The 27,798-nt window shown below is 38.8% G+C and overlaps 1 protein-coding gene across 1 annotated transcript in view; it reads right to left on the reverse strand.

Moving 5' to 3' along the window:
- The window catches only part of LOC124612805 (protein HBS1), a 194,621-nt gene that overhangs the window by 41,212 nt on the left and 125,611 nt on the right, over window positions 1-27,798 (reverse strand). Inside the window, exon 5 of the mRNA XM_047141222.1 lies at window positions 7,218-7,373. Coding sequence (XP_046997178.1) covers window positions 7,218-7,373 — 156 coding nt within the window. The remainder of the gene's footprint in view (window positions 1-7,217; window positions 7,374-27,798) is intronic.

Consider the following 27,798-nt stretch of genomic DNA (forward strand, 5'->3'; position numbering starts at 1 on the left):
GAACGACGGCAGATGGGGGAACGCATCGGACCCCTTTGGACTCGGTAGCTGAGACAGTAATGAGTCCTGGGCATCGACATTGTCCATTAGCAATCGCAGCGGCTGCTGTCAGAAGTCTAACTGGAGCTGCTGCTGCTGCTGCTACTGCTGCTGCTGCATGAGCCGCTACTGTTGCTCCAGCAGACAGACCAACTTCGCCTCCATACCAACAACAACCACTGTACACCTCGTCGCCAAAATGTTGTAACTGCGACCGGAACGGTCGCGGGGTTGATGTGACGGAAAGTGCGGCGGGACCCACGGAGCAGCCTCGACAACACAAACAGGAGAGGACGAACACGACCAACGAAGGACCCAAACAAACAACAACAAGGGAACAGGGAGGGGGCTGGATGGGTGAGGACAGTGACTAACGGAGGTTGAGGGCAGGAGGGTTACGGGAACGTAGGATGTATTGCAGGGAAAGTTCCCACCTGCGCAATCCAGGAAAGCTGGTGTTGGTGAGAAAGATCCATATGGCACAGGCTGTGAAGCAGTCATTGAGATGAGGGATATCATGTTTGGCAGCATGTTCAGCAACAGTGTGGTCCACTTGTTTTATGGCCACAGTTTGTCGGTGGCCATTCATGTGGACAGACAGCTTGGTGGTAGTATATAGAATGCAGCACAGTGGTTGCAGCTTAGTTTGTAAATCACATGACTGGTTTCACAGGTAGCTCTGCCTCTGATGGTATAGGTGAGGTTAGTGACCGGACTGGAGTAGGTGGTGGTAGGAGGATGTATGGGACGGATCTTGCATCTAGGTCTATTACAGGGGTATGAGCCATGAGGTAAGGAATTGGGAGCAGAGGTTGTGTAAGGATGGACGAGTATATTGTGTAGGTTCGGTGGACGATGGAATACCACGGTAGGAAGGGTGCGAAGGATAGTGGGCAGGACATTTCTCATTTTAGGGCATGACGCAAGGTAATCGAGACCCTGGCGGAGAATGTAATTTAGTTGCTCCAGTCTTGGATGGTACTGAGTTACGAGGGGAATTCTCCTCTGTGGCCGGACTGTGGGACTTTGGGAGGAGGTGGGAGACTGGAAAGATAAGGCACGGGAGATTTGTTTTTGTACATGGATGGGAGGATAATTACGGTCAGTGAAGGCTTCCTTGAGACCCTTGGTATATTTTGAGAGGGACTGCTCTTCACTGCAGATGCGATGACCACGGGTGGCTAGGCTGTATGGAAGGGACTTCGTGCTATGGAATGGGTGGCAGCTGCCGAAGTGGAGGTATTGCTGGCAGTTAGTAGGTTTGATACGGACGGAGGTACTGATGTAGCCATCTCTGAGGTGGAGGTATTTTAATTTCCTTTTATTTCTCTCCTTTCCACTATTTACCCCCTCCCTCTTCCACACCTTCTCTCCTGCCCTCCATCTAAACTGCAACACTTCACTGTCCACCACTCCTACCATAGTATTCCTCCCCCTCCCCACCCCATCCTCCTCCTTACCCCCACCCAATCGCCATTCCCATCATGCACTGGTGCTGCTGCTCGCTGTGTGGTTTCAGTTCTCTGGGACTGCAGACGTGTGTGCAAGTTGTGTTTGCGTTAGTGTGTGACAAAGGCCTTAATGGCCAAAAGCTATAATTGTGTGAATCTTTTTGTTGTGACTATTGCGATTCAGCATCTCCGCTATATGGTGAGTAGCAACTTTCCTTCTCTGATATTGTTAAAGTATATTTTGTGTTTTATGTTATTTTCCTAACTAAGGGGCATTTGAAAAGTCCGTATACAGCATCTTTGGAAAGAATGCTCACCAAGTTTCAGCCATATTGGTCTATTTCTTTGTGTTTGGCATTCATGTGAATCAAGAAAGTCGAGTGATTGTCAAAAAATGGAAGAAAAAGACTTTCATGTGGTGATTAAACATTACTTTATGAAAGGGAAAATGCCTCAGGAGACTAAAGAGAAGCTTGATAAACATTACGGTGACTTTGCACCTTCAATTAGAACAGTTTATCAGTGGTTTCAAAATTTGCAGATTGGCCATATGGGCACAAGTGTTGCTGAACATTCTGGACGTCCTGTGGAGGTTATGACTCCAGAAATCATTGATAAAATCAATGATATGGTGATGGATGACAGAAGAGTTAAGGTGCGTGAGATTGCTAGTGCTGTGGGAATCATGATTGAACAGGTACATAATATTTTGCATAAACATTTGGACATGAGAGTGAATATCAGGCTGGGTTTAGAAAAGGAAGATCATGCAGTGAACAGATATTCAGTCTACTCTCCATAATACAACTTCGCGCAAGCACATCGAAAAATCTAGTAATTACATTCATAGACTTCAAAAAAGCATATGATTCTATTGATAGACCAACTCTGATTAACACATTAGAAGAATTTGGGATTGATGATAAAAGCAAAAGTCTAATCCAGGAAACCCTTACGGGAACAAAATCGCAAGTGAAGTTTTTGGGTAGATTGTCACAACCGTTTGTAATTGGAACAGGTGTTAGACAAGGGGATGGGCTCTCCCCGCTGTTGTTTAACATTGTCCTTGAAAAAGTGGTCAGGGAATGGAGAAAGAAGATGGCAGAAGCTGGAGTGAAAAATGGGATAACGTTAGGAAGAAATAAAACAAAAATTGAATGTCTGGCATTTGCTGATGACATGGCAATATTGGCAGATGACATCGAAACAGCAAAGATTCAGATAGAAATGCTGCATGAGATCGCTGAGAAGACAGGTCTACAAATATCGTATGAAAAGACAGAGCTGATGATACAGGACAAAACAGACCCAACACAGACATTGCAAACTAAATATGGAATTATTAAGAGAGTTCATAAATTTAAGTATCTAGGGGAATGGATTACACCGACAGGGTTACCAAATGTTTCACTACAGGAAAGAGCAATAAAGATGGAAACGGCATACCAGCTATGCCGAAATGTATACAATAAAAAGTCGATCTCCATCAATGCCAAGCTCAGGCACTACAATGCGGTAATAAAACCAGAAAGTTTGTATGCGATTGAATGCATCCCACTGAACAGAAAACGTCTGTTGGAGAAATTGGAAATAAAAGAGAGAAAAATACTGAGAAAGATCTTAGGACCTAAAAAGGATGGACAGGATTATAAATTGCGATCCAATAAAGAGTTATACGAGAAAATTGAAAAACTGACAACATCCTTTAAAAAGAGAAGACTGAGTTTCTATGGGCATGTCAAAAGAATGGCACCAGAAAGAACGGTAAAGAAAATCCTGGAATACATGGAAAGCAGAAAGACACAAATTAACTGGCTGAAAGAAGTAAAAGAAGACATTGCAGAAATGAACATTATACCAGAGACAGTTTACAACAGAATGGAATATAGGAATGCCATCAACAAAATACAGGGATTCAAAGACCGAACGCAATCAAAGAAGACGGGAACAACCTGGTCGCAAGAACGTAAAGAAGCCCACTCAGAAAAAATGAAGAAGTACTGGGAAGAACGCAAGAAAAAGCACAAGAAATGACTGATGCTTAGCGTAGTCCAAAGTTGACTGTAACGAATAATAATAAATAATAATAATAATTTGGACATGAGAAAGCTATCTGCAAGATGGACTCCGCGATTGCTCAAATTGACAAAAAACGGAATCGTGTGAATTGTTGCAAGGATGGTTTGCAGCTGTTCCTGAAGAATCCGCCGGACCTCAAGCATCTAATATTAGTATGGATAAAACTTTAAATTATGTCATCTTTTTCTGAGATCAAATTTTGATTAAATAAAGCCTACATGTTGCCCAAGCTACACTCAAATTACTTGTGAAAATAGCATAAAATTCGTCTAGTAGTTTTTCACATTAGCATCTTCAAACAGATGGGCAGACATGATAGTTTTAGATGAAACTTTAAACCATGACATCTCTTTTTCTATAATCCAATTTTGATGAAATGAAGCCTATACATTATGCCAATCCATGCTCATGTTAACTGTGAAAGCCCCACGAAAATTCATCTAGTTGCTTTGGAGATTAGTTTTTTTTTTTTTTTTTTTTTTTTTTTTTTTTTTTTTTTTTTTTTGGGGTAAGGTTTAAGGGCGCTCAACTGCTGAGGTCATTAGCGCCCAGTCACTGGTGTTAGAGCACATGGAATCTGCTAAAACTCAAGGGGATGGGGGGACACCAGAAGGACCTGACAGAGATGCAGATAAAATAAGTAAAAAGGTTAAATGTCTTTGGACAAGCCAGTTAAAGTTATAAAACGCAGAATACGAGCAGCTGCTCGAGCGTCATCAGCTAAAACATCCGGTAAAGTAGATGGCAGGGACAGGACAACACGAAATTGACTAAAACGGGGACACAACAATAAAACATGGCGCACTGTTAATGCCTGACCACAAGGGCACGGCGGGGCTGGGTCACCGGAGAGCAGGTAGCGGTGGCTAAACCGGCAATGCCCAATCCGCAACCTGGTCAGAAGGACCTCCTCGCGCCGAGATGGTCGGGAGGATGTTGTCCAAGCAGTTGGGAGCGGTTTTACTGCCCGGAGCTTGTTTCCTTGGAGGGATGACCAAGCATCCCACCACAACGACACAAGCCTCTTACATACATCCCCACGAACGTCAGATGACGGGACACAGTGGGAGGCTGGCCGAGGCAGGAGGACTGCAGCCTTGGCTGCAGCATCCGCAGCCTCATTCCCAGGCACTCCTACATGTCCGGGAACCCGCAGAAAGCTGACAGAACCACCATTATCAGCGAAAGAATGGAGGGACTGCTGTATCCGTTGAATCAAGGGATGGACCGGATAGGGAGCTCCAAGGCCCTGAAGAGTGAGTCAGAGCAGAGTACGTACGATGAATGGCGGTGGCGGCGGGCATACTGAACGGCCTGATGGAGAGCAAACAGCTCGGCCGTAAAGCTCGAACATTGGTCGAGGAGCCGGTATTTAAAGGTGGAGGCCCCGACAACAAAGGCACAGCCGACACCATCGTCAGTTTTGGAGCCATCGGTGTAAATAAAGGTGTGACCGGCAAGGCGAGCACTTTGGAGATTAGCATGTTGCGTCTTCAGAAGATAAACAGACATGACGGTTTTAGATAAAACTTTAAATCAACATATCTCCCCCACCCACCCCCCTTCCCCAATCCCTGGTGATCAGATTTTGATGAAATACAGCCAACTTTAGCTCCATGACATGTTAAGTGTCCTGCAATATATTGTTAAAGACATAAAACCAAATACTTGAAAATGGCAAAAAATTGCTTGTACTTAAACAAACAATAAAACAGTCAAATGGCACTGTGTTCCTTTAGAAACTAAAGCCTGTACGTTGCCCCAAGCTACAGTCAAGTTACCTCTGAAAATCCCATGAAAATTTTTCTAGCAGTTTTGGAGATTAGTGTGTTCAGACCGACAGACATGATGGTTTTACACATTTATTATTGGTATAGACTTTATATTTCTTATGTTCACAGAATTCCTTATCCACCTTTACCTGCCTGAAAAGCTATTAATATTTTTTGTAGTAGTGCTTTGCAGATATAATTGATTACAAAGTCAGAGACCTAAATTCAATACTACACCAGCACGCAGTCTTAATTTACCAAGAAAAATTCATATCATTAGTTACTCTATTACTAGGAAGTCACTTGAAATCATTCTACAGCCATTAGAGTCACAGCCTATCATTCTCTATTACACATCATCTCATTGAATAAAAGTATGAGGGCTATCCAGAAAGTAGCAGAGCTTTTGGTCTATCTCAACAGTAGGCAGGGTCATAGCCTCAATCTCCGTGCCATAATGTTCCTACACTCAGTACACACCCAGCAGTGGTAGTGTGTGTGTGATCTGTCTCTCTCCTGCCTTGTATTCTAGCACATATTAAAATGTGGGCAGCAACAGAAAATACCGCCTTTGTAACATGTAAGGAAAAGGAATAATGACTGAAAGCCTAATGGGGCAAAGGTGCATTGATTTTAAAAATGGCCATACCACCGTTCATGTTGAGGACCGCAGTCGTAGGCCTAGGCCTTGTAACTGACCAACTGATGTTTAAAATCAATGACAAAACTCACGAAAATCGTCATCTCACAATTACAGAACAGACACTGGCTGCAGCACTGCATTCCCTTGAAGATTAGGAGAGAGATGGTAACAAAGTTATTGATCATATAGTAACTGGAGATGAGACTTGGGTGATGCATATCAATTGCGAAAAAATAATAATAATAATAATAATAATAATAATAATAATAAAAAAAGACAGCTGATGTAATGAGGACACACAAATCCTCCTAAGAAACCAAGGAAATGTTTGCAAATACTGTTAGCACAAAAGATCATGGCTACTGTGTACTGGAACTCTTAGGGAGCGATTCACGATTTCCTTGAATGTGGCACAACAATTAACTCAGAGAGGTATTGTCAAACACTGACAAAGTTAAGGCAGGCAATACAAAACAAGCATCAATGAAATATCATTTTGCTTTCCCATACGGCCAATCTTGCCTGAGATTTTTGGTTGGGAGGTGTTTGATTATCTTCCATACAGTCCATAATTGGCACCAAGTGACTACCCCCTTTGTCTCAACAATGAAGACATGGCTCGTTACACAACACTTTGATACTGCTGCTGAACTGCATGCCAGTATAAACCAGAGATTGCAATCAAGAGCGGCAGATTTCTACATAGATGGTACTGAAGAAATTGTGCCATGGTATGATAAGTGCCTCAATTTGAATGGCACTTGTGTGCAAAAGTAGCTCAAGGATATACCTTTAAAATGTACATCATAAAATTTGGTTTTTCAATATCGTTAATTTTTTATTTAAAAACTTCTGTTAGGTCCTTCTAGTGCAGACAACAGAAAATTGGTAACAAAACTGAGGACTTTTGTTTGATTAGTATAACACAAAGTCACCAGCACTGTATAATCACATAACAATCACTGGAGTACACAAAAGCAATGTCTACCAGCTGCTTCTCCATATTACAATGAAACACAGATTGCCATACAGCCAGAAAATAGAATGTGAAGAACACAATACAAAAATGAATGATTGAGTACCATGGACATACTTTTGTAGTATTATTGAGTTTTGCCTTTAAAAATTAAACATATCTCCATTCAGTATGATGAAACGCAATTTTCATAATATGCCATCAGCCTATGAAAACCATTCTTATACAGATTTTGTGAAACTATATATAGCTCTTACCTTTTTCACTTGTATCATAGTGCACTTCAAAACCTTTAGTTACATTTGCTGCATTTGCAATTGAAGGAATTACTTTAACAGGTAGTTCTGGCTGACTTTGTTGGGAACATTTCTCTTCTGCACCCCGTTGTGGTATTGCTGGAGTGATCCGCGAACCTGATTAAACAACAGTCACTATCATGCAAATATGAAACTGAACTATTTACATTAAACAAATATGACAAAACATACACCTCAGAAAAATCTTCTCTGTGACATTCATGATAAATATTATTCAATATGTGTGTGAATGTCAAATGGTGAGGAGGAGATGAAACGGAATGAGCAAATGAAAAGAAAGGTGAAAAAGGTGGGAAATGATGAATTTAGTGAGATAGTGGGGAATGGTACGGAAGTGCATGACAAGAAACTTATCTTCATCTAGACCCATGTTGCAGAGTGAGGCTCTGAAAGTCACTAACAAACTTGAAAATAAGGAGTTTAAGGCATAGCATTGTGTGGAATGAAGTGTGTGGGAAAGCTAAGGATGTACAAGAAAGTGTAGCAACCTGATTGTGGGCTATGACCCGAATGACTTGTTCAGTGTCGATGAAATGGGACTGTTTTATCACACTGCCTTATAAAATCTCTAGCAATTCGAGGTGAAAAGTGTACTGGTGGTTAAATGTCCAAGGAAAGACTCACTGTACTCTATAATGTTAGGTGAAATGGAGATGCCACTGTTTGGTTGGAAAAAGGCGGTAAAACCACACTGTTTCAGAAACATAGATGTCAGTAAGTTTCCAGTCACATGGTGAAGCAATAAAAAGGCAGGGAGGGGGAGTGGTCTTGTGGAAGAATGGCTGGGCTCTTTCAATGCTGAAATGAAAAATGGAAATCACCAAGTTCTGCTTTTCCGAGACAATGCAACCTGCCACTCAAAAGTCAAGTTATCAAGTGTGAAATTGGCTTGGTTCCTATCAGGCTGAACCAAACATGCACAACCCAGGGATCAGGGGGTTATTTACACACTCAAGTCCAATTGTAAGTGATTATTGTTGCAGTCATGTTTAAGAAGCCTAAAGTGTAAATTGCTCTCACATGGTCAGCTTTTGTCCTGGATATAGTACATAGAATTGGTTTGGCAGTAAAGGAAATAAAGCCCGAAACTCTTACCAAGTGCGTCAGCAAAGGAGGGTTTGAAGCTCAAGAACAAGACACTTCTGTGGCCACTGAAGCTCAAGAAAATGCAGCAGCAATTACTGAATTCATTAAAATGCAGAACATTTTATGTAGTGCAGATGACTACATTTGAAGTGATGACTTTCTGCCAACTCACTTCACTTTTACTTCATTTAACAGAAATCCACAACACAGAAGATGTTCAGAAAGAAACAAGGGAAGAAGAAGAGGAGCAAAATGATGATCCTAGAATTCATATGCTGAAAACACCATTGCATGCATAAATGATGTCATACAATTTGCTGCTCACACAAATTCACCTAAGTTGTTGGAACTATTGAATAGTGCAAAAAATTGAGTAGATGAAACAATTTTGAACAGGAAACTTAACAGGTTTGCCTCCTTGATAAGTGGTTAAAAACATGAAATGTCAAGTAAATAAACAAGGAAATAATATGTATGTACATACAACAATAAACGAATTTAAAGTTCAAGAAAAAATACAGAAATGCCATACTATTTATCATTAAGCGTAACATACTAGTGTTCTAATGTCACAAATTTTATGTAGCCTAAAGAGTTTATGTAATTTAGAAACTTGTCCAATTTGGAAAATTATTTTAGTGTCATGTGATTCTGTTCTGAGCAAGTTTTATCATATATTGAAGCTACAGTTGGAAAACTCTCTCAAAATTAATAAACTTTAGGCAAAGTCAATAGTGCACTACACAGATTTTTGTGGTCCTGGTCATTATGGCAATAAAATCATCAAAGTTTAAAAAATTCACGTTTTCTAGAGCCCACTCCAAATAATTGGTGTTGCTGTCTACTTTCCGAAGACTATTTTTATGGAACTCTCCATGCTAGTCTGTCCTGCGCAAGCCTCTTCACGTCTGTGTAACTATTTCTATCTATATTCACTTGACATTCAATTAAGCCTTAGTATACCTGTACATTTTTACTGCTTTCATTTACATCAGTTATTAAATTAACTATTCCTGATGTCCCAGGATCTGTTAATCAGATCCATCTTTCAGTCACTTGTGCAATAAATACCTTTCTCCCTGATTATATTCAGTACCTATTCATTAGTTATACTATCGACCTATCTAATATTCAGCATTCTCCTTTAGCAATACAGTTCAAAAGCTTCTATTCTTTTCTTGTCTGAACTGTTTATCGTCCACATTTCACTTCCGTACAGGGCTAAGCTCTAGAAAAACACACAGCCAGGACATTATTACCACCTACTTAATAGCTGGTATGTCCACCTTTGGCACAGATAACAGAAGCAACAAATCATGGCATGGAAGCAATGAGGCCTTAAGTCACTGGAGGGAGCTGGTACCACATCTGTGCACCCCCCCCCCCCCCAAAACACACACACACACACACACACACACACACACACACGGCATTGTGTTCCTCAAACCACTCCAACACACTCCTGACCTTGTAACATGGCACATCATCTAGATAAAAAATGCCGCGGCCATCAGGAAATGTGATTGTCATGAAGGGGTGTATATGGTCTGCAACCATTGCACAATGCTCCTTGACCATCACGGTGCCTTGCAAAAGCTCCAATGGGCCCATGGATGCCCACGTGAATCTTTCCCAGAGCATAATAGAGCTGCTGCAAGGTCGTCTCCATCCCACAGTCCAGGTGTCAAAGAGCTGTTCCCCAGGAAGATGACAGATTTGCACTCTCCCATCAGCATGATAAAGAAGGTATCAGGATTCCTTAGACCATGCCATGCTCTGCCACTGCACCAACATCCAGTGCCAATGGTCATGTGCCCATTTCAGTCACAGTTGCTGGTGTTGTGGTGTTAAGATTGGCACATGTATGGGCCATCAGCTGGGAGGGGAGGGGGGGGGGGGGAGAAGGGGGGGGCGTCGTTAAGAGTCATCAGTGCACTGTGTATGCAGACACACTTGTGCTTTGCTCAGTATTAAAGTCTGATGTTATTTGCACCACAGTTTGCTGCCTGTCCTGTTTTATCAATCTGCCGAGCCTATGACATCAACCATCAGTAATGAGGGGTATCCACCCAAACCCACAACATCCAGACATGGTTTCACCTTGGTTTCTTGGTTTACCCACGTGTTGAAGGCACGAACCACAGCACTCCTCAAACACTCAACAAGTTGTGCAGTTTCCGAAATGTTCGTGGCAAGCCTCTGGGCCATCACAATCTGCCCTCGGTCAAATTCTGATAGATCAAGCGCCTGTCCCATTCTACACACAGACAGCACACTCACTGATACTATAGGCATCACATGTGTGTGTGCCTGGCAACCACTCCTCACCAGGTGACGCTGCTATCGCCTGGATGGTTTTATATCAATAGGAGGTCAGTGATCGTAGTGTCCTGGCTGATCAGTGTACTTACCAAGAAGACTTTCCAACGCTTAAATTTATATTTGATGTTAGTAAATTTATTTTTCAGAAATGCTATTCTTGCTATTACCATTCTGCAATTTATTTCCTTTCTATTTTAGCCACTGTCAATTATTTTGCTGCCCAGTTAGCAAAACTCATCTACTACTTTTCGTTTCTCATTTCCTAATGTAACTGTCAGCATCACCTCATGTCATTCGACTATATACCATAACCATTGTTTTACTTTTATTGGTGTTCATATTATAAAATCTTTTCAAAACACTATCCATTCGGTTCAATTGCTCTTCCAAGTCCTTTATCCTTTCTAACGAATTACAATATTGTCAGCAAACCTCAAAATTTTTGTTTCTACTCCTTGTACTTTAAGTCCCCTTCCAAACTGCTGCTTGGTTTCCTTTACTGCTTACCCAATATACTGACTGAATAGTATGGGGAATAAGCCACAACCCTCTTTTACTTGTTCTCAGCTACTGCCAACAGACTGGTTCTTGCACAAGTTGTAGATAACCTTTTGCTCCCTGTTTTTTATTCTTGGTAATTTTAAAATTTCAAAGAGTGTATTCCAGAAAATACTGCAAAAGCTTTTTCTAAATCTGCAGTTGCTAAAAATATAGAACTTTCTTCAACATATCTTCTAAAATAAGTTGTAGGTCAGCATTGTCTTCCATGTTCCTACAGTTCCATGGAACCCAAATCGATCTTCCCCTAGGTCCGTTTCTACCAGTTTATCTACTCTTCTGTAAATAACTCATGTCAGTAATTTGCTAACATGACTTATTAAACAAACAGTCCAATCATATTCACACCTGTCAACATTTAGCTTCTTTGGAATTAGGATTATACATTTGTCTTTAAGTCTAAAAAGCATTATGCCTGTCTCTCATACTTTGCATACCAGGGGGGTTTTATCATTTTTGGTTGTGCCATAGGTTTCAATCATTCTCAGAGAATGTTCCCTACTTCACGCACCATGTTCCAATTTTGATCTTTCAGTGTTCTGTCAAATGCTTGTTACAGTGTCTTATCTTTCACTTTATCTCATCCCCAACTATCAGGGTGTTCAAAAAAGAGACCTGTCTTAACAACATATGCTGGATAGATTGCCATCCATCTGGTCTTAAATTCTACTTGTTTACTACACTCTGCTCACACCACGCACCTTACACAGCTTTGTTTTGTTACTTTTTCTATTTGTTCTCATTGTTTGCCATTTTAATATTTCTATCTCCTTTTGAATTTATTTATTTATTCTAATTGTCTCAATTCAGATCTTACCTTTCATTACATCTATCTACATCTCCACATTGCGATTTTTCTTCTGTATTTAAGCTCTCATGCAACATTAGTACCTTGGTATACAACTGACTGCTACAGTCTACTATTACTCTGTCTCCTTATTTATATGGAGATTGGAGCATCTTTTCTTGATATTCGTTATATGTACTTCTTTCAGTTATCTTTTACAACTTCCTAGCTGTTTTCTCATTTGAGAGGGGAACCTGTTTTTAATTAGTGAATTCTCAAGATTCAAATCTTTTTTCCTTCTTTCTATGCGTATGCAGCAAGCTGCTCCTTTTTCAACTTCTGTAAGTTTTACAAATACAGTGTAGCATATGCTTCAGACTTGAGTGATATTCCAGACTATTCAACCATACAAACAGAAAGAGAGATTAACAATACTTTTGAAAATAAAACCATTATTGAATAAAAGAAACTATACAAAAAAGTAACAAGTGCCATATTTTCATAATTACTGATTCCCCCACCTGTCGCCCCAAGCTGATAAAGAGCTGCAAGAATAGCATGTCTGCTCTTTTGTAACACTCTTGTATCCCACAACTTCACAGTAAACTTTCACTCATCCCCATCCCATCTGTATTTCCTCTGCCCTCTTTTTCCATTTCACACCAATTCAGCTATACCATTGGTGTTGCCTCTTTTTAAAACATTTGCAACTTTTTAAGACAATCAGCAAAACAGTTATAAGGTAATCTTGTCTGTTGCTGCTCTACAGCTTGAGCACTAAACTTAGTATTAACTTGACTTTTGACAAAGACGTTGAAACATCAAGGATTTAAAAGAGCAATTGATCCTGCTTGTCATTCTGTGTTCATCATCATTGCACTTCATCTTGGAGTTAAATAACATTCTATCTTCATGCAAATGAATAGATTTTCCAGTTTTTATATGAAAGAAACACATGTAAACATTTTTATACTTCAATTTAACCATGTGTATCAATTTTACTTTTTCTTCTCCCCAGCAACTGTCAACTAATGAAGAAAAATTGCAGAACAGTCACTGGAAACAATCACAGTCAATTAATATCTGGGAGTATGCATATGAATCAATTTAAAGTGAAACGGTTGTATAAAACTAATGTAAGGCAGATGTCACATTCAGAATCACTGGGAGAATTCTAAGAAAGTGCAAAGAACCTGCAACCTGTATCGGACAAGACTGATACAGGAAAATCCAAAGAACAACACTGCGTTTCATCTCAGGTGTATTTAGTAAGTGTGAAAGCAACATGGAGATGCCCATCCAACTCCAGTGGCAGACACTACAAGAGAGGCACCATGCATCATGGTGGGGTTTACTGTTACAATTCCTTGAACATACCTTCCTAGAAAAGTCAACTAATATACTGCTTTCTCCCACATACCTCTCAAAAAACTGCCATGCAGGTGAAAATAGAGAAATTTGGATTAGCATGAATGCTTATCAACAATTATTCTTCCTGTGGGCTATTCACAACTGGAACAGGAAAAGGGGATAATAACAGTGGTACACAAAGCCCCCACCACCATACGCCTCACAGTGGCTTGTAGATATAGGTGCAGATGTAGATGGAGAACACGTGTATGAAAATTACAACATATTCACATAATGTGCTTAAATTCAGTTTTTTTTACAAATTGTACTGTTCTTGGTGGTTTCACAAACAGTAACTTTCTGGGAGTGGGCCAGTGCAGTATCCAAGGTTCCATTACTTGTAAACTAGGAGACAGAACGATGTGAGATGTTAATAGTAATCCAAAGAAATTATCCTCAACAAGGTTACAAGTTTTTAATAACCACATACGTAAACAGTCTGTAATCAGTGATTAAAAATGTGCAGTTACTGGGAAGGAACTTAAAACATACCAGTACCAAAGTCATTAGGGACGGCCTGTGAGATAGAGAGCGGAAAATGATTCCAGAGATTTACACCAAATATGATGGTTGGAACTTTAATAATGGCAACTATTTATTTACAACTTCTACAAAATAAATATATGTTTCAGAGTCTTACTTTTCTTCAGAGTGGTCATCAGCATTGTGTATAAACAGTTGCCAGCAATTTGAAAATCTTAGGATACCCTTAAGCACTGTCAATTGTGTTCATAGTGCAATTGAAGCAGTCTATTACCCAACGAATTTCTGTAACAGTTCTGAAGCAAATGCTGTGAAGTGCTTCCTTCGATTTAGGAACCGAGTTAAAGTCACAAGATCTTATATCCAGAGAGTTTGGTGGGTGGTACAGCACTTATCAGCCCCATCAACTGAACAAACGAGTTGTAACTTGTGCCATATGTGCCTGTGTAATGCCCTGCAAAATTATGAACAGGACATGCATAAAATGTTGACACTTCTTTCTCTGAGCTGATCACAGGCTTTTTCTCAAAGTTCTGAAGCGAATGCTATGAAGTGCATATTTGAATTTAGGAATCAAGTTGATATCACAAGGGCTTAGTCCAGTGAATGTTTTGGATGGTACAACACTTCCCAGCCCCATCAATTGAACAAATCAGTCACTACTTGCATCATATGCACCTGAGCATAGGCCTAGAATATGGTGGGCATGTCCTGCACACAGTTCACCACTTCTTTCTCTAAGCTGTTCATTTTTGAGACAAAGCCTGTGATCAGCTTAGAGAAAGAAGTGGTGACACTGTGTGCAGGACATGCCCACCATATTCCAGGCCTATGCTCAGGTGCATATGATGCAAGTAGTGACTGATTTGTTCAGTCGATGGGGCTGGGAAGTGTTGTACCACCCAAAACATTCACTGGACTAAGCCATTGTGATATCAACTTGATTCCTAAATTCAAATATGCACTTCATGGCATTCGCTTCAGAACTGTTACGCAGATTCTTTGGGCAACAGATTGCTCCACTTGCATTATAAACACAACTGACACTGCTAATGGTATCCTACAACTTTCAGATTGCTAGGTTACATATGATTTAGAAGACTATTTTGAAGGACAGTAAAACTTTGAAACATGTGTCCATTTTATAGAAGTTGTAAATGAATAGTTGCCCAGTATTAACGATTCAGCCCTCATATGAAAATATCTTTGCTCAATGCTATACCTATCGCCTGTATCAGAACCTGACTGATATTTCATTCTGGTAACTGTTAGAGTTTGTGCAATACTTTTCATTACACAATCCAATATTTTCAATATCCAATTAAAAGTCACTTTGTGCAGTGAACTAACATTTAACATTCGCTAGGTCTACACCAAAGAAAAAAATTAAAAACATTAATTACATTCAATTGACATGGCTTCTTAAGTCCTTCCCGTTTAACATTAAGGTGTTTTGTGACAGTTTGTACTTTTATTTTTATTACTACCCTGTAATTGAGAAATTATACTAACTGTACAGACAATTATACATTTTTGGGTATTGTTCTGCTCATTACACACCATTATTAAAGAAGACATATAAGGAATACAAGAAGCAACAGCACACATTAGAGTAGATTTGTGGAGTGTTTTGCAGCTCTACGATCAGGCCTGACTTACCATAGCTGTTGGCCATGTGAACAAAAAGCTGAATGGGTTGTTGTTAGCTGCAACACAATATATCTGGTTGTACCTAATGTTGCAATTCAGAACTGGAGACATATCAACCACATCCTACACCAGAATAGGAGAGGGAAGACCAAGTCAGAGAGGTACATTTTAAAGTTAGTTTAAAGTCACCAACAAGCAGCCCTATAAAGAAATAAAAACACAGAAGAGGGCCACAAAGAAGAGCAGTGATAATGGTCACAAGTTTGGTGATTTGTGGGACAGCACCGTGGAAATATTGAAAAACCTTAATTGGCAGAAGTCTTAAGATTTACCACATGAAATCCTAATTTTACAATTTCAGGAACTAGTATTAAGTGATGAGAATCTGGGGATATTCTTCAGCCCTCTATGCATTTATATCATAGAGCCTGAATGGACAAGATTCAACCAAGACATTTAAGCAGCCATTCTTCCTGTGCTACTTATATGTTTGCATGTATGAATGTGTGTATGATGGGAAGAAACCCAAACATGTGGTAGTTTCATATGACCCCTATAACATCCACTTCTCTGTGTACACATACTGTGTAAGTAGACACAGATGTATTTCTAAATACGTGTTGTGTGTGAAAGAACATCATTTGGAAGTCTCTGAAAGAGAATGAATCCAGTTAGATGGATACAAGCTAATATCACATTACTGTAGGCATAGTATACAAAAGTGAAGTAAATTTCCACACCACAGACCTACATGAGTACTGCACTGAATAGCTCTTTTGAATGATGAACTCCTGTGACAGGATTGTAAACATACAAGAGAGAGGTTCTGGCAATGTACATACCTTCAACTGCAAATGTTCTACACTTCATTAAGCAGCCAGAGAGGATACAAATAAGATATAGAAATAACTGTGAGACAGAGTTACTGACACACAGTTCTGGTTTGATCCCCACAGTAGCATTCCTAACCAGAATAAAAAGGCATAATGCAACCATAATTGATAATTTATTTCTAACTCCAACTGTCTTTCATGAAACAGATTTGAGTCCAATAACAAATGCTTTATCTGACCATGATGGCAGTAAAAAAGCATCTCTATCAATTGTGTAAACAAGAAGGGAAACATATAGGTTCACAGAACCACACATACTGACTCAGTTAGACTATTCAGGGGAAGTTTAAAGAATGAACCACTGGAAGGAGTTTATCAAGAATACACAAAAGATGAAAAATTTAATTATTTTTATGAATATTCCTAAGCTTTCCTTATTATGAGCCATAAAAAGTTACAGTGAAAGCTGAGACAAAGGGTGACTAACTTCTAGGATCAGAGTTAGCTTGTGTCTTGAAGAGAGAGCTTTATTTAATGCACCAGGCTAGCTCTGATCAAAAAGTAATCTAATCAGAAGTAAAGTGGAACAACAATCAATATTGCGAAGTTATTTATCATGTTGTAAAAAAAAAATATGCACAAAAATTCAATTATGAGCTACAAAACAAATAAACTTAGCAATGCAAATTACATCTGCTCCCTGATACTAAATTCAAATAAATAGCTACTATACAGTCAGTTCTTCACGTCAGTAACTATAAACACAGAGACTGAAAACAGACCCTCAAAAGCAAACTCATTACACTTATTTAGACAGGCATTGCATTACTCTACCATCAGATAGCAGTTTCGCCACATCATATGCTAATAAGGTCACAAAAAATCATTAGGTCATTCAAAAGCAGTAACTCATATGACAATGGCAGGATGTCATTGACTTAGTACTGCCCCACTGAGCTACCTATGTAGCCATTCAGTGAGTTCAGTAATATTTCCTGAAAGACTGTAGTACGTTATAGTAACAGCCATTTACAAAAGTGAGATAAGCAAGTGATTTCTAATTATAGACCCACATCCTTCCCGTACCATCAAAAACCTTTTCTAGGAATAAACTTTTTAACAGCACCTCAGTTTGACTTCCAGTGGCAATATATTGAGAATGCAATATATAATCTCAAGAAATTAAACAAGAAAAATTGCCCAATCAACATTTTCTGTGATCTTGCTAAGGCCTTCAGTTGTGTAGATCACAAAATTCTACTAGGGAAAGTAAAAAGACATGGCGTAAAAGGCTTTTACCTTGCGCAAATAGAGTCATATCTTAACAAGAGAAAACAAAGAATTGTATTAACAAATGATATGATAGGAACGTGACTAAATTAGGAATGCTGAGACAATAAATATAGTGTCCCACAAATGTTGATGCTTCTCTATTCTTGTTCTTGGCCTACATAATAAATGATTTACATGGAACACTGGACCACTCTTTAAAAACTGTTCTGTTATTGATGGCACTAGTATACCAATAACGGGTCAGCACACATCCATACCAGGTCCAATCAGAAGAATACTGGAAAAGTCTTATAACAAATTCACAGGAACAGCTTAATCCCTAGTCTAACAAAGAAATATATTATGCAATTCCAAACAAATTATACCACCTTAGAGGTACCAGAAATATGGATGAATGTGATGCTAAATATATATGACAGATGGGGAGGAATTTTAAATAAGAAGTAATTAGCACAAAAATGTCTGTGATACTGGGCGTCCACTGACTGAAGTCAATCAACACTTTGAAGTATTACATACACCTCACAAATGCAAGAAACTGGACTTGTTTGAAGCATTGGAAATGTTTTTGCATAGCAGTTAGGTGGGAATACCTTGAATGGCCAATTCACATATGGCTCAAGTACTTACTTTAGAAGCTCTGTTAGGGTACTACAAACAACTCCCTCAATCCTCAGGACAACATAACAAGCGTAACTACTACTGCTATGTAAACTGGTTATTCAACTGCCCCCTGCATACAGAAGCGATTTATCACCACCCAATAAGCATGGAGAATACTCATGCATATTAGTGATACATTTTTACATTGCTGCAAGAAAACCAGCGCAGTACACTGCTGACTCATGTGATACTTGCACCAGGATGCCAATCAACATTTCCTAGCAAACATGCATCAGAACATGTGACTGAGGTGTGTCAGTTGATGGCAGAAGGAGTCAAGTTTGTGGATTCAATAGTGCCAATAGAATATGAACAGAACTGAATGTAAAGTAAGAAGCAAACCGCTCGGTCTGACAATTACAGTAATAACATTTGTTAAAGATTCTTGTATATATTACCTGAATATGAGAACCTGCTCCCAAAATGCATAGTACAACTTGTGCTTTCATCACAAATTTTGTTTGTTGAGCCAAATAATGATGTTTTATTGACGTTTCACAACCACATCTTTGTCTCACGTTAAAATGGAAAATTCTAAAATGCATCTGAGTATGACATTAGCCTTCTGCACAGCTAGATTTATTTCATTGTTCCACCTTAACTCTCTTATTTTGTTCACAGGCAATGGTGTGGGGCTGTACTGAATGCTCTCCAAAGTCAAGAAAGATGGTGTCAATCTGTGCTCTGCTGTCTACTGCCTTTTGGAGCAACTTGGTTCCGCACAATCGTGGCTTCTGTAAACCTTGTTGATAGCTACAGAAAAAGTTGTTCAGTCTACAGCAAAGTCACTGTAATAGGCTGAAACAAATTTTGTCATTCCTGTTAAGTGGTATGATTCATTGTTCTGGAAACCCACTCTGAAGCACTTTATGTCATGGTCATTTAGCTCAGAGTGCCTAGACAAAAATGTTTGTACAGGCACTATGAACCATATGACCATAGCATTTTGCTATATGCATCTTATTGTTGAACTTGCAAATAATGTGATTTGTATAACCTTCTGAAGAAGGGCACTAAGTGCCCAAAAAAGGTTAAAAAGTTAAATTTCTTTTATGCAAATGTTTGCTGAGGATGGATAACATACTAAAAATCAATATTGCTCAAGCTGTTTCTATTTTGGACCCTGAAAATAAGAGACTACAAAAACTGGTTGACAAAATTCCTGCTTCTAGACATACAATACAGACATGAGTTTCTGGTATTAGTGGTGATATTGCAAGAAACTTGCAAAAATATATGAATGACTGCTCAGCAATGAGTCTGGCTTTGGTTGAGTCTACGGATATCAAAGATGAACAGTAACTTGCCATATTTGTAAGATATGTATCAAATGACTTGGAGGTGGGGGAAGAGCTCTTAGACCTAATCCAAATCCTTCACAGAAGAAATCAGCAATGATGACCTTCCTGATGATATGTCTTGGTATTGTTTAATGAGATGACTATAAGTAGGTAAGGATATACGCAGATTTTTTTCAACTACTGGGTTCAATCATGCAATGTCTGCAAGAAAAAGGGAAATCTTTCCCTCAGCTTGATGAGCCACAATGGCCATTCGATATGGCCTTTTTTACGGTTGATGTTCAGCATTTACAGACACTAAACACATCATTACAAGGAAGAGAGAATCTTATTTCTGACTTAGTGCAGTCTGTGTTCAGATTTCATATCAAATTATGATTCTTTCAAAAATAACCTGAGAATAATATGTTTGCTTGTTTCACATGCTTGAAGAAATTACTTTCCTTTAATTCAGGTGCAAATACTAGACTGTTTAACTATAATGTATGACCTCACTAATAAGTGTCAGATTTAGTGATTTGAGGGCACTTAACCCTTCATTTTCATTCTTTGCAAATCCTTTCCCTGTTGATACTATGGAAGGCGGCTGTCCCATTTCACCATCAATTATTAAGAATTAAGCAGCTGTACAGTTGGAGCTCAAGAGGTCGAAGCACTAAAGGGTCTGAAACATAGCAGTTGTTCAAGTGGTAAATTTTGGAGGAAGGTTCCAGAAGAAAAAGAGTATCCACTAACAGGAGAGAGCACCAAGAGATTGATCTCTATTCTTTGAATCACTTGTATGTGATACTCAAGTCTATCAAATCTAAATATCGATCTGTTCTATCTGATGAACATGTAAGTGAACTTGTGTGAACTGCACTCACCAATTGTCAGTAAGATTTCCAAGAGCTCACAGCAAAAGTAAATGCTTGAAAAAGCAAATCACAAATGTAACTTACAGTTTCTTCTTGTGTAATAAAATAGTTCAATAATATTATTTTTAAAAATAGTCTTTCTTCATTGAAGTTAATTATTAGTCAAAAAATAAGGCCCTCTTCAAAACAGCTCCATAATTTTGTGGCTCCCAAAGGTAAGATAAGTGGCCACCACCAACATATAATTAGGGGAAAGATATATATCGTTTATAATAAAATTAAAGAGGTCTTTGGTGAAAAAAGAAGGCACTGTATCAATTTCAAGAAATCAGATGGAAAACCAGTACTAAGAAAAGAAGCGAAAGCTGGAATGTGCAAGGAGTATATTAAAGGACTATAAAAGGGAAATGAACTTGAAGGCAATGTTATAGAAAGGGAAGAGTGTGTGATGAAGATGAGGGTGGAGATATGATACTGCAAGAAGAATTTGACAGAGCACTGATAGACCTAAGTCAAAACAAGGCTCCTGGAGTAGATGACATTCCGTCAGAACTACTGATATCCTTGGGAGAGCCAGCCACGACAAAACTATTCCACTTCGTTGCATGGAGAAATACCCTCATAATTCAAGAAGAATGTAATAAGTCCAATTGCAAATAAAGCAGGTGCCGACAGGTGTGAATATTATTAAACTATCAGTTTTATAAGCAATGGTTGCAATATACTAACATAAATTATTTACAGAAGACTGTAAATCTGATAGAAGCCCATCCTGGCGAAGATCAGATTGGATTCCAGAGAAATGTACGAATACGTGAGGCAGTACTGACCCTATGACTAACCTTGGAAGATAGGTTGAGGAAAGGCAACCTTATGTTTATAGGATTTGTAGACTTAGAGAAAGAATGTTGTCTGGCATACACTCTTTGAAGTTCTGAAGGTAACGCGAGTAAAATACTGAGAGTGAAAGATGATTTATAACTTGTACAGAAACTAGATGGCAGTTAGGGAATTGAGAGATATAAAAGGAGAGCAGTGATTGAGTAGTGAGTGAGACATGGTTGTAGCCTATGCCAATGTTATTCAATCTGTACAGTGAGCAAGAAGTAAAAGAACCAAAGAAATATTCGGAGCAAGAATAAGTTTCAGGGAGGAGAAATAAAAATTTTGAGGTTTACCGAAGACATTATAATACAGTCAGAGACAGCAAAGGACTTGGAAGAGCTGCTGAATGGAATGGGCACTGCCATAAAAAGAGTATATAAGATGAACAACAACAAAAGCAAAACAAGGATAATGGAATGTACTCTGATTAAACCAGGTAATGCTGTGGAAATTAGGTAAGGAAATGAAACATTAAAAACAGTAGGTGAGCTTTACTATTTGGGCAGTAAAATAACTGACGATGACAGAAATAGTGAGGATATAAAGCGTAGACTGGCAATGTCAAGGGAAGCATTTCTGAAGAAGAGAAATCTCTTAATATCGAATATAAACCTGTGTTAGGAAGTCTTTCCTGAATGTATTTGTCTGTGCTGTAGCCTTATGGAACTGAAACATGGATGATAAACAGTTTAGACAAGAAGCGAATAGAAGGTATTGAAATATGGTGCAACAGAAGAATGCTGATGACAAGATGTGCAGATCATGTAACTAATGAGGAGGTACTGAACAGACATGGTGATTAAAGAAACATGTAGCACAACATGACTAAAAGAAGGGATTGGTTCATAGGACACATTCTGAAATGTCAAGGGATCACCTATTTAGTTTTGGAGGGAAGTGTGGAGAGTAAACACTGAAGAGGGAGACCAAGAGAAGAATCCAGTAAGCAGATTGACAAGGATGTAGGTTGCAACAGTCACTCAGAGATGGAAAGGCTTGCACAGGGTAGAGAAGAGTAGAGAACTGCAACAAACCAGTCTTAGAACTGAAGACCACAACAAAAAATTACTTGTGACAAAACGTAAATAAAAATGTGTGCTGCTTCTGTCGTTCACTCAAATTAATAAATTATAAGACAGTTCTTTGCAATCATTAAATATAGTAGCAAAAATTGTGATTAAGAACATATAAAATGTGTGGCCAACATGCTCAGGCATCAATTGTTGTTTGTTCTAACAATGCTAGCCATGTAGCTGAATAATATGTAGTGTCTCCTTTAGCTATTTTAGCTACTTAGCTACATTTAGTGTGTGAAGAAGGCACTGATCTATATTCTGATACAATAAAGGTAGAGTTTATTTCTACTCTTCCTCAAGTCTGATCAACAGTTGTTGCCACAATTTTAGGCAAAGTGATACTGTGTGCTGACAAAACTCTAGTGATCTCAAAAATATTCAGTGGTGTTACAGTCTGCACTTTCAGTATACTACTTCTAGCAGAGCTACATATCATCATTTGATCTACAGTGCTATATTATTTGCTTTTTATATGGGCATTACCATCATGATACAAAATACCCAACTAGAAACTGTCATCACATTTTAAGGAGCATATACTGTGTTAAATTGTTTCATAAAAACCTGCAACAATTATGCTACTGACAAAAATTAATGGACTGTGTCCAAAACAGGAAAGTAGCACACAAAATATCACATACAAGTACCACACCATGTACTTTTGACTAATTACTTTATATAAGCCTCTTGGACATTACTCTAAACGATGTTGTACACAGATTCTTGTGAGCAGCATCTTCTTGGCAGGTGTATGATCATGAAACACTTCACTAATAATGGATCTGTACACATGTAAAACCTATGAAATCTCAACTTCAGCCCATTCAATCATGTCCTTGCCCATTTCTCTCCAATGTTCCATTCTGACAGAAACTAAATTTATGGTCTTGCCATGTTATTCCAGCACTTACGTGGCCTAGGATGTAAAGCCTGACACCACACACAACACACAATTTTGGTCACACAATGTAAAAACCGTTACCACTCACAATTCACTAAAAATGGTTGCAATTATCTTGGTAGTAGAAAGTAAGACAGGATAAGTGAAAAACTTAATGGGATAAAGTATGGAAGAAAGGAGAAGGTAATCAAGAATCCCATTTCTTTTACCCCTTCCCTTACCTTGACAATGACAAGAATGTGTTTCACTATGTGCACCACATGGAAACTGGGTACATGCTCACAGTCTGATTGCTCAATACCAACAAGATCTCTTGGCTTGAAGACAAGGCTAAGCCCATCACCATCTTTTGCGTAAAAGCTTTTGACCACAAAGCTGTAATTTATGTGCAAAAATTTATGAAGAGATGAACATTTATAATATTAAATTCATTAAATTATATAATATGGTGATAATAAATGTAAACTTTTTATGCAGTAGATTTATTGTGTTATTGTTATAGCAGTACAGATATAGTTGAACAGAGTTAAAGAACATTCAGCAACAAAGCCATAATGCAAAAGAAATGTTAGTTACTTTACACTAAAAGATGTAATAGCCAATGAAAATCATAATGAAATGGTATCATCACTAATGGCATCAGTTTATTTACCAAATTATATGACAGAAAATCAAACAGCTGATGATCAAAGTAACAGTTACCTATAACATGAAACATACATGGAATGACAGGCCATTTCAAGCTTCCAGAATATCAGATTCTTCCTCACAGAGATGGAGCTTGGGTGAAACAGAGGGGATTTGGAAGAAGAAAACCGGAAGCTCGTGCAAAGAGATAAATAAAGCTCCTTGCAAAAACAACAGGTAATATGTTACGAAAAATGAATATAAAGATAACAGTGAATATAATCAAGACTGGAAGTCTGAGAAAATTGAGTTGCTCCGAGAGAGGAAAGAGAATTACTAATAAGGAAGTGCGGAGAAAAAGATATCTCGGTCAGGGATTGGGAATATAAGGAAGATTAGATCAAGAGGAACTGAACAACAGAAGTCAAAATACATTATTTCCCACCCAATAGCATAATACTGCCATGACTAGCCTGCCTCCATGGTGTGGTGCATGTTTTGTGCAGCTGCTCACCTCAATAACAGTGTATCCAGACTCAGCCTTCAAGCTGGTGTAACAAGAAACGTGATTCATCCAACCAGATGACATGTTTCCATTGAGTCTCAGTCCAATCTCTACAATCCAAATTCACTTATACACCCTATTTATCATGTCATGTGCCCACAATACCCCTAGGTGACAGTGAATCTTGCAGTGGGCAGTGGTCATAATGTTTTGGCTCTTCAGGGTAGGTGTCCAAATAATTTAATTTTGCTGTGCTATAAGCTGTTAATCAATGTCATTGTTTTCATACTTTCTTTCAGTACCTGCTTACTGGATTTTATTTCAGCTCAGAATGTCTTTGTGATCCCCTCTATATCTAATCTCTAATGCTTTTGATTTATTTCCCTTTTCTGTTTCCAACATTGACCCTACAATGACCATATCCTCTCTCCCCTCTTTGCATCTCCACCTCTCCCTCTTCCTTTTCCACATGCCCACCAACCCTTTACACCTTCCACATGCCTCATGCATTACCCATTCCTCCCCTTCCTCTGTCCATTTCCTCCTCCCCCTCGCTCTGTCTATATCACCATTGGCTCATGTAGGCTATGCAATACAATTCAATAAAGCATGCCAATACTGCTCCAACAATACACCTCCCATGCAGTGCAGGCTACACATCAGAGCCTTGAAAATCATTTATTTGCCCCTGGTGCACATGCCATCATGCAGAGCAGGTTGATAAAGTATGTCAGTACTACTCCAATACAACATACCCGTCATACAGGGGAAGCTTACATGTCGGGGCCTGGAAAAATGTTACTTGTCCCTGACATGTAGGCTGCCCTGCAAAAGTTAGTATGGCAGGTCGATATTGCTCCCACACAATATGCCTGTCATGCAAGCCAACCTGTATGTCAGGGGCAGGAAAAACCATTATAAACCTCACAGTGCTGGTCCTGAACACACACACAGGCATTCTGCTTTATATTTGTATCTCTTATCTTCAGGTTTGATCTCAGTAGTCCATCCAGTTTATATATCAACACAATTTTTGTACTGTTTGTGTTTATAGTTAACTTTTAGCTGTCCAGAAAATTAGTCATAAAAGTGTTACAAAACACCTCAAAGAATTGTTTCCAAACTGCCCAGTATTGCAACTCCTGAAGAAGGAGGCTGGATTTGTCCAATGGTTCCCAGATGGTATGAATTGCAATGTCTCACACTTTTCAGGATGAATAGTTTGCTCTAAAGAATAATGCTGTTTACAAGCAGACCATGAATCAAGCAAAACAAATTATTTTGGGAACACTTATGTGGAACACTTTGAGTGCAAGGTCGCAAGTTCAATCTTTAGTACAGCTCATTTGAAAGTGTTAACAATTATGACAGGAAAAATATTACCTTCCAATGACTCAACATGTGCATCAGGACAGCAACAGAAAATGAGTGTCCGGGAGGTGCAGTGCTCAATCTTGTATGGGTTGCACATATTACACTTCAAAAAATGGACGTCGTCAACAAACATCAACTTGCATCATGAACACCGAATGAGAAATGGCATGCCACAGTGATCACAAGGGTTCACATCATCAAGATCGATTGTGAACTCCATGGGAGTTACAAACTGTGCAGGACACTCAGCTGGGTATAAAGAATGCATATAGAATCATATTGATGTAATGGGGTGATGAGAAGTGATGGAATATGACGGCATGCAACCAAATGTGAAACAGTTTGTTATGGAGCTTATTGTGAAACTGGCTATCCTTTGAGGTGTAGCTACATATAGTGTGATGATATGTTTTACAGGCACAGAAAAAACAAAACATTCGGAGGCTGGATTTGTCCAATGGTTCCCAGATGGTATGAATTGCAATGTCTCACACTTTTCAGGATGAATAGTTTGCTCTAAAGAATAATGCTGTTTACAAGCAGACCATGAATCAAGCAAAACAAATTATTTTGACCAGCTATTGGCCAAAATCAGTGCTCATACCACAGTAGTTGTTCTCTTACACTCTTTTCCTCACTCTTTCTCGCTATGAGATAATTATTCCCTATTGCTCTTGCAAGGTCACACACATGAGAAAGAATTGTAAGGGGCAGAGCAGCACTGCCAACTTCTCGCAGCACAATAAATAGCTTCCAGCCAATTTACCATCCAGATTAACAGTCGGCATGCATTAAGGCATTGATGTTAGTTGATATTGGTACAACTCTCTCGGTACCTCTAATTTCCAAGGTTCCTTTCGCATGCATTGCCTTTTAAAATCCCAATTGGTTGGAGTTGAAAACGTACTCCTTACTTACAGATGGGATAAGTTTGTATACCTCATCTACAACTTTTCAGACCAATTCTATAATTTGCTGTGCATCCCAAGTTAACACTTTGTTTAAAATTTCATTACCTTACGTCTTCCAATTCTGTGGTACTATTAAAGTTATGTAACCACCCACTGATTCTTTTGAAATCACTGTACTCTTATGTTGCAGGCAATTTGATGTGTACAACGTAGTAGGTCACTATCTTGCACATCCCGTAAACTGCATCAAGCATCCTTGAAATGTGTGAATACCAGTTTTTTGTAAAGCGCAGCTTGTTCTCCCTTTAGTACCCATAGTTTTTCTTATGCACTACATGGTCATATGTCATATTGCTGTGGACTTATTCAAAAATCTGTTGATAATTATTTTTTTTTACTAGGCTGTGGACGATCTTCCATGTACATAATTATGTTTAGTACCCATTCCTTGGACAACAAATGTCCTTTATTACATATCACTGATGACGATTTATGGCTTTGTATCCAACAAGAATGGCTGTCAATATCACTTCCACTTGTTATGCATCTATCACCATCATTGTATGCCTCAAGTACATTGTCTACAAAGTCGAGCATACATGACACCACACATTCCACTTACTCTTCTTGCAGAAACTCTTATGTCATCCACCACTTTTTTCTCACTCTGCAAAATTCCTTGTGCCTTTCTGATGAAATGTTAACTTTGACAACTGTTGTTCTACATACAATGCAATTTTTGCATTTTTTATCATTGTCATTGCTCTGTTTTGTGTGAACACCACTAGCATTGTAGCAATATTAGGAGTTACTCACCAACTAAACAGTTGAACTATGTTCCAGAAACTCATGCTGTGATCACCAATGGATACCTCCAGTCCCGCCCCCTGTTTCTATTAGCAGCCATATTATGATTGCATGGTAGACAATAGGTGGGGAATTGAATGCCGTGAACATTGTTCCCCTTTTGCAGCCTCACGCTCAAAGGGTTCCTTGTTA

Source organism: Schistocerca americana, chromosome 4 (assembly GCF_021461395.2).
Source record: "Schistocerca americana isolate TAMUIC-IGC-003095 chromosome 4, iqSchAmer2.1, whole genome shotgun sequence".
NCBI lineage: Eukaryota > Metazoa > Arthropoda > Insecta > Orthoptera > Acrididae > Schistocerca > Schistocerca americana.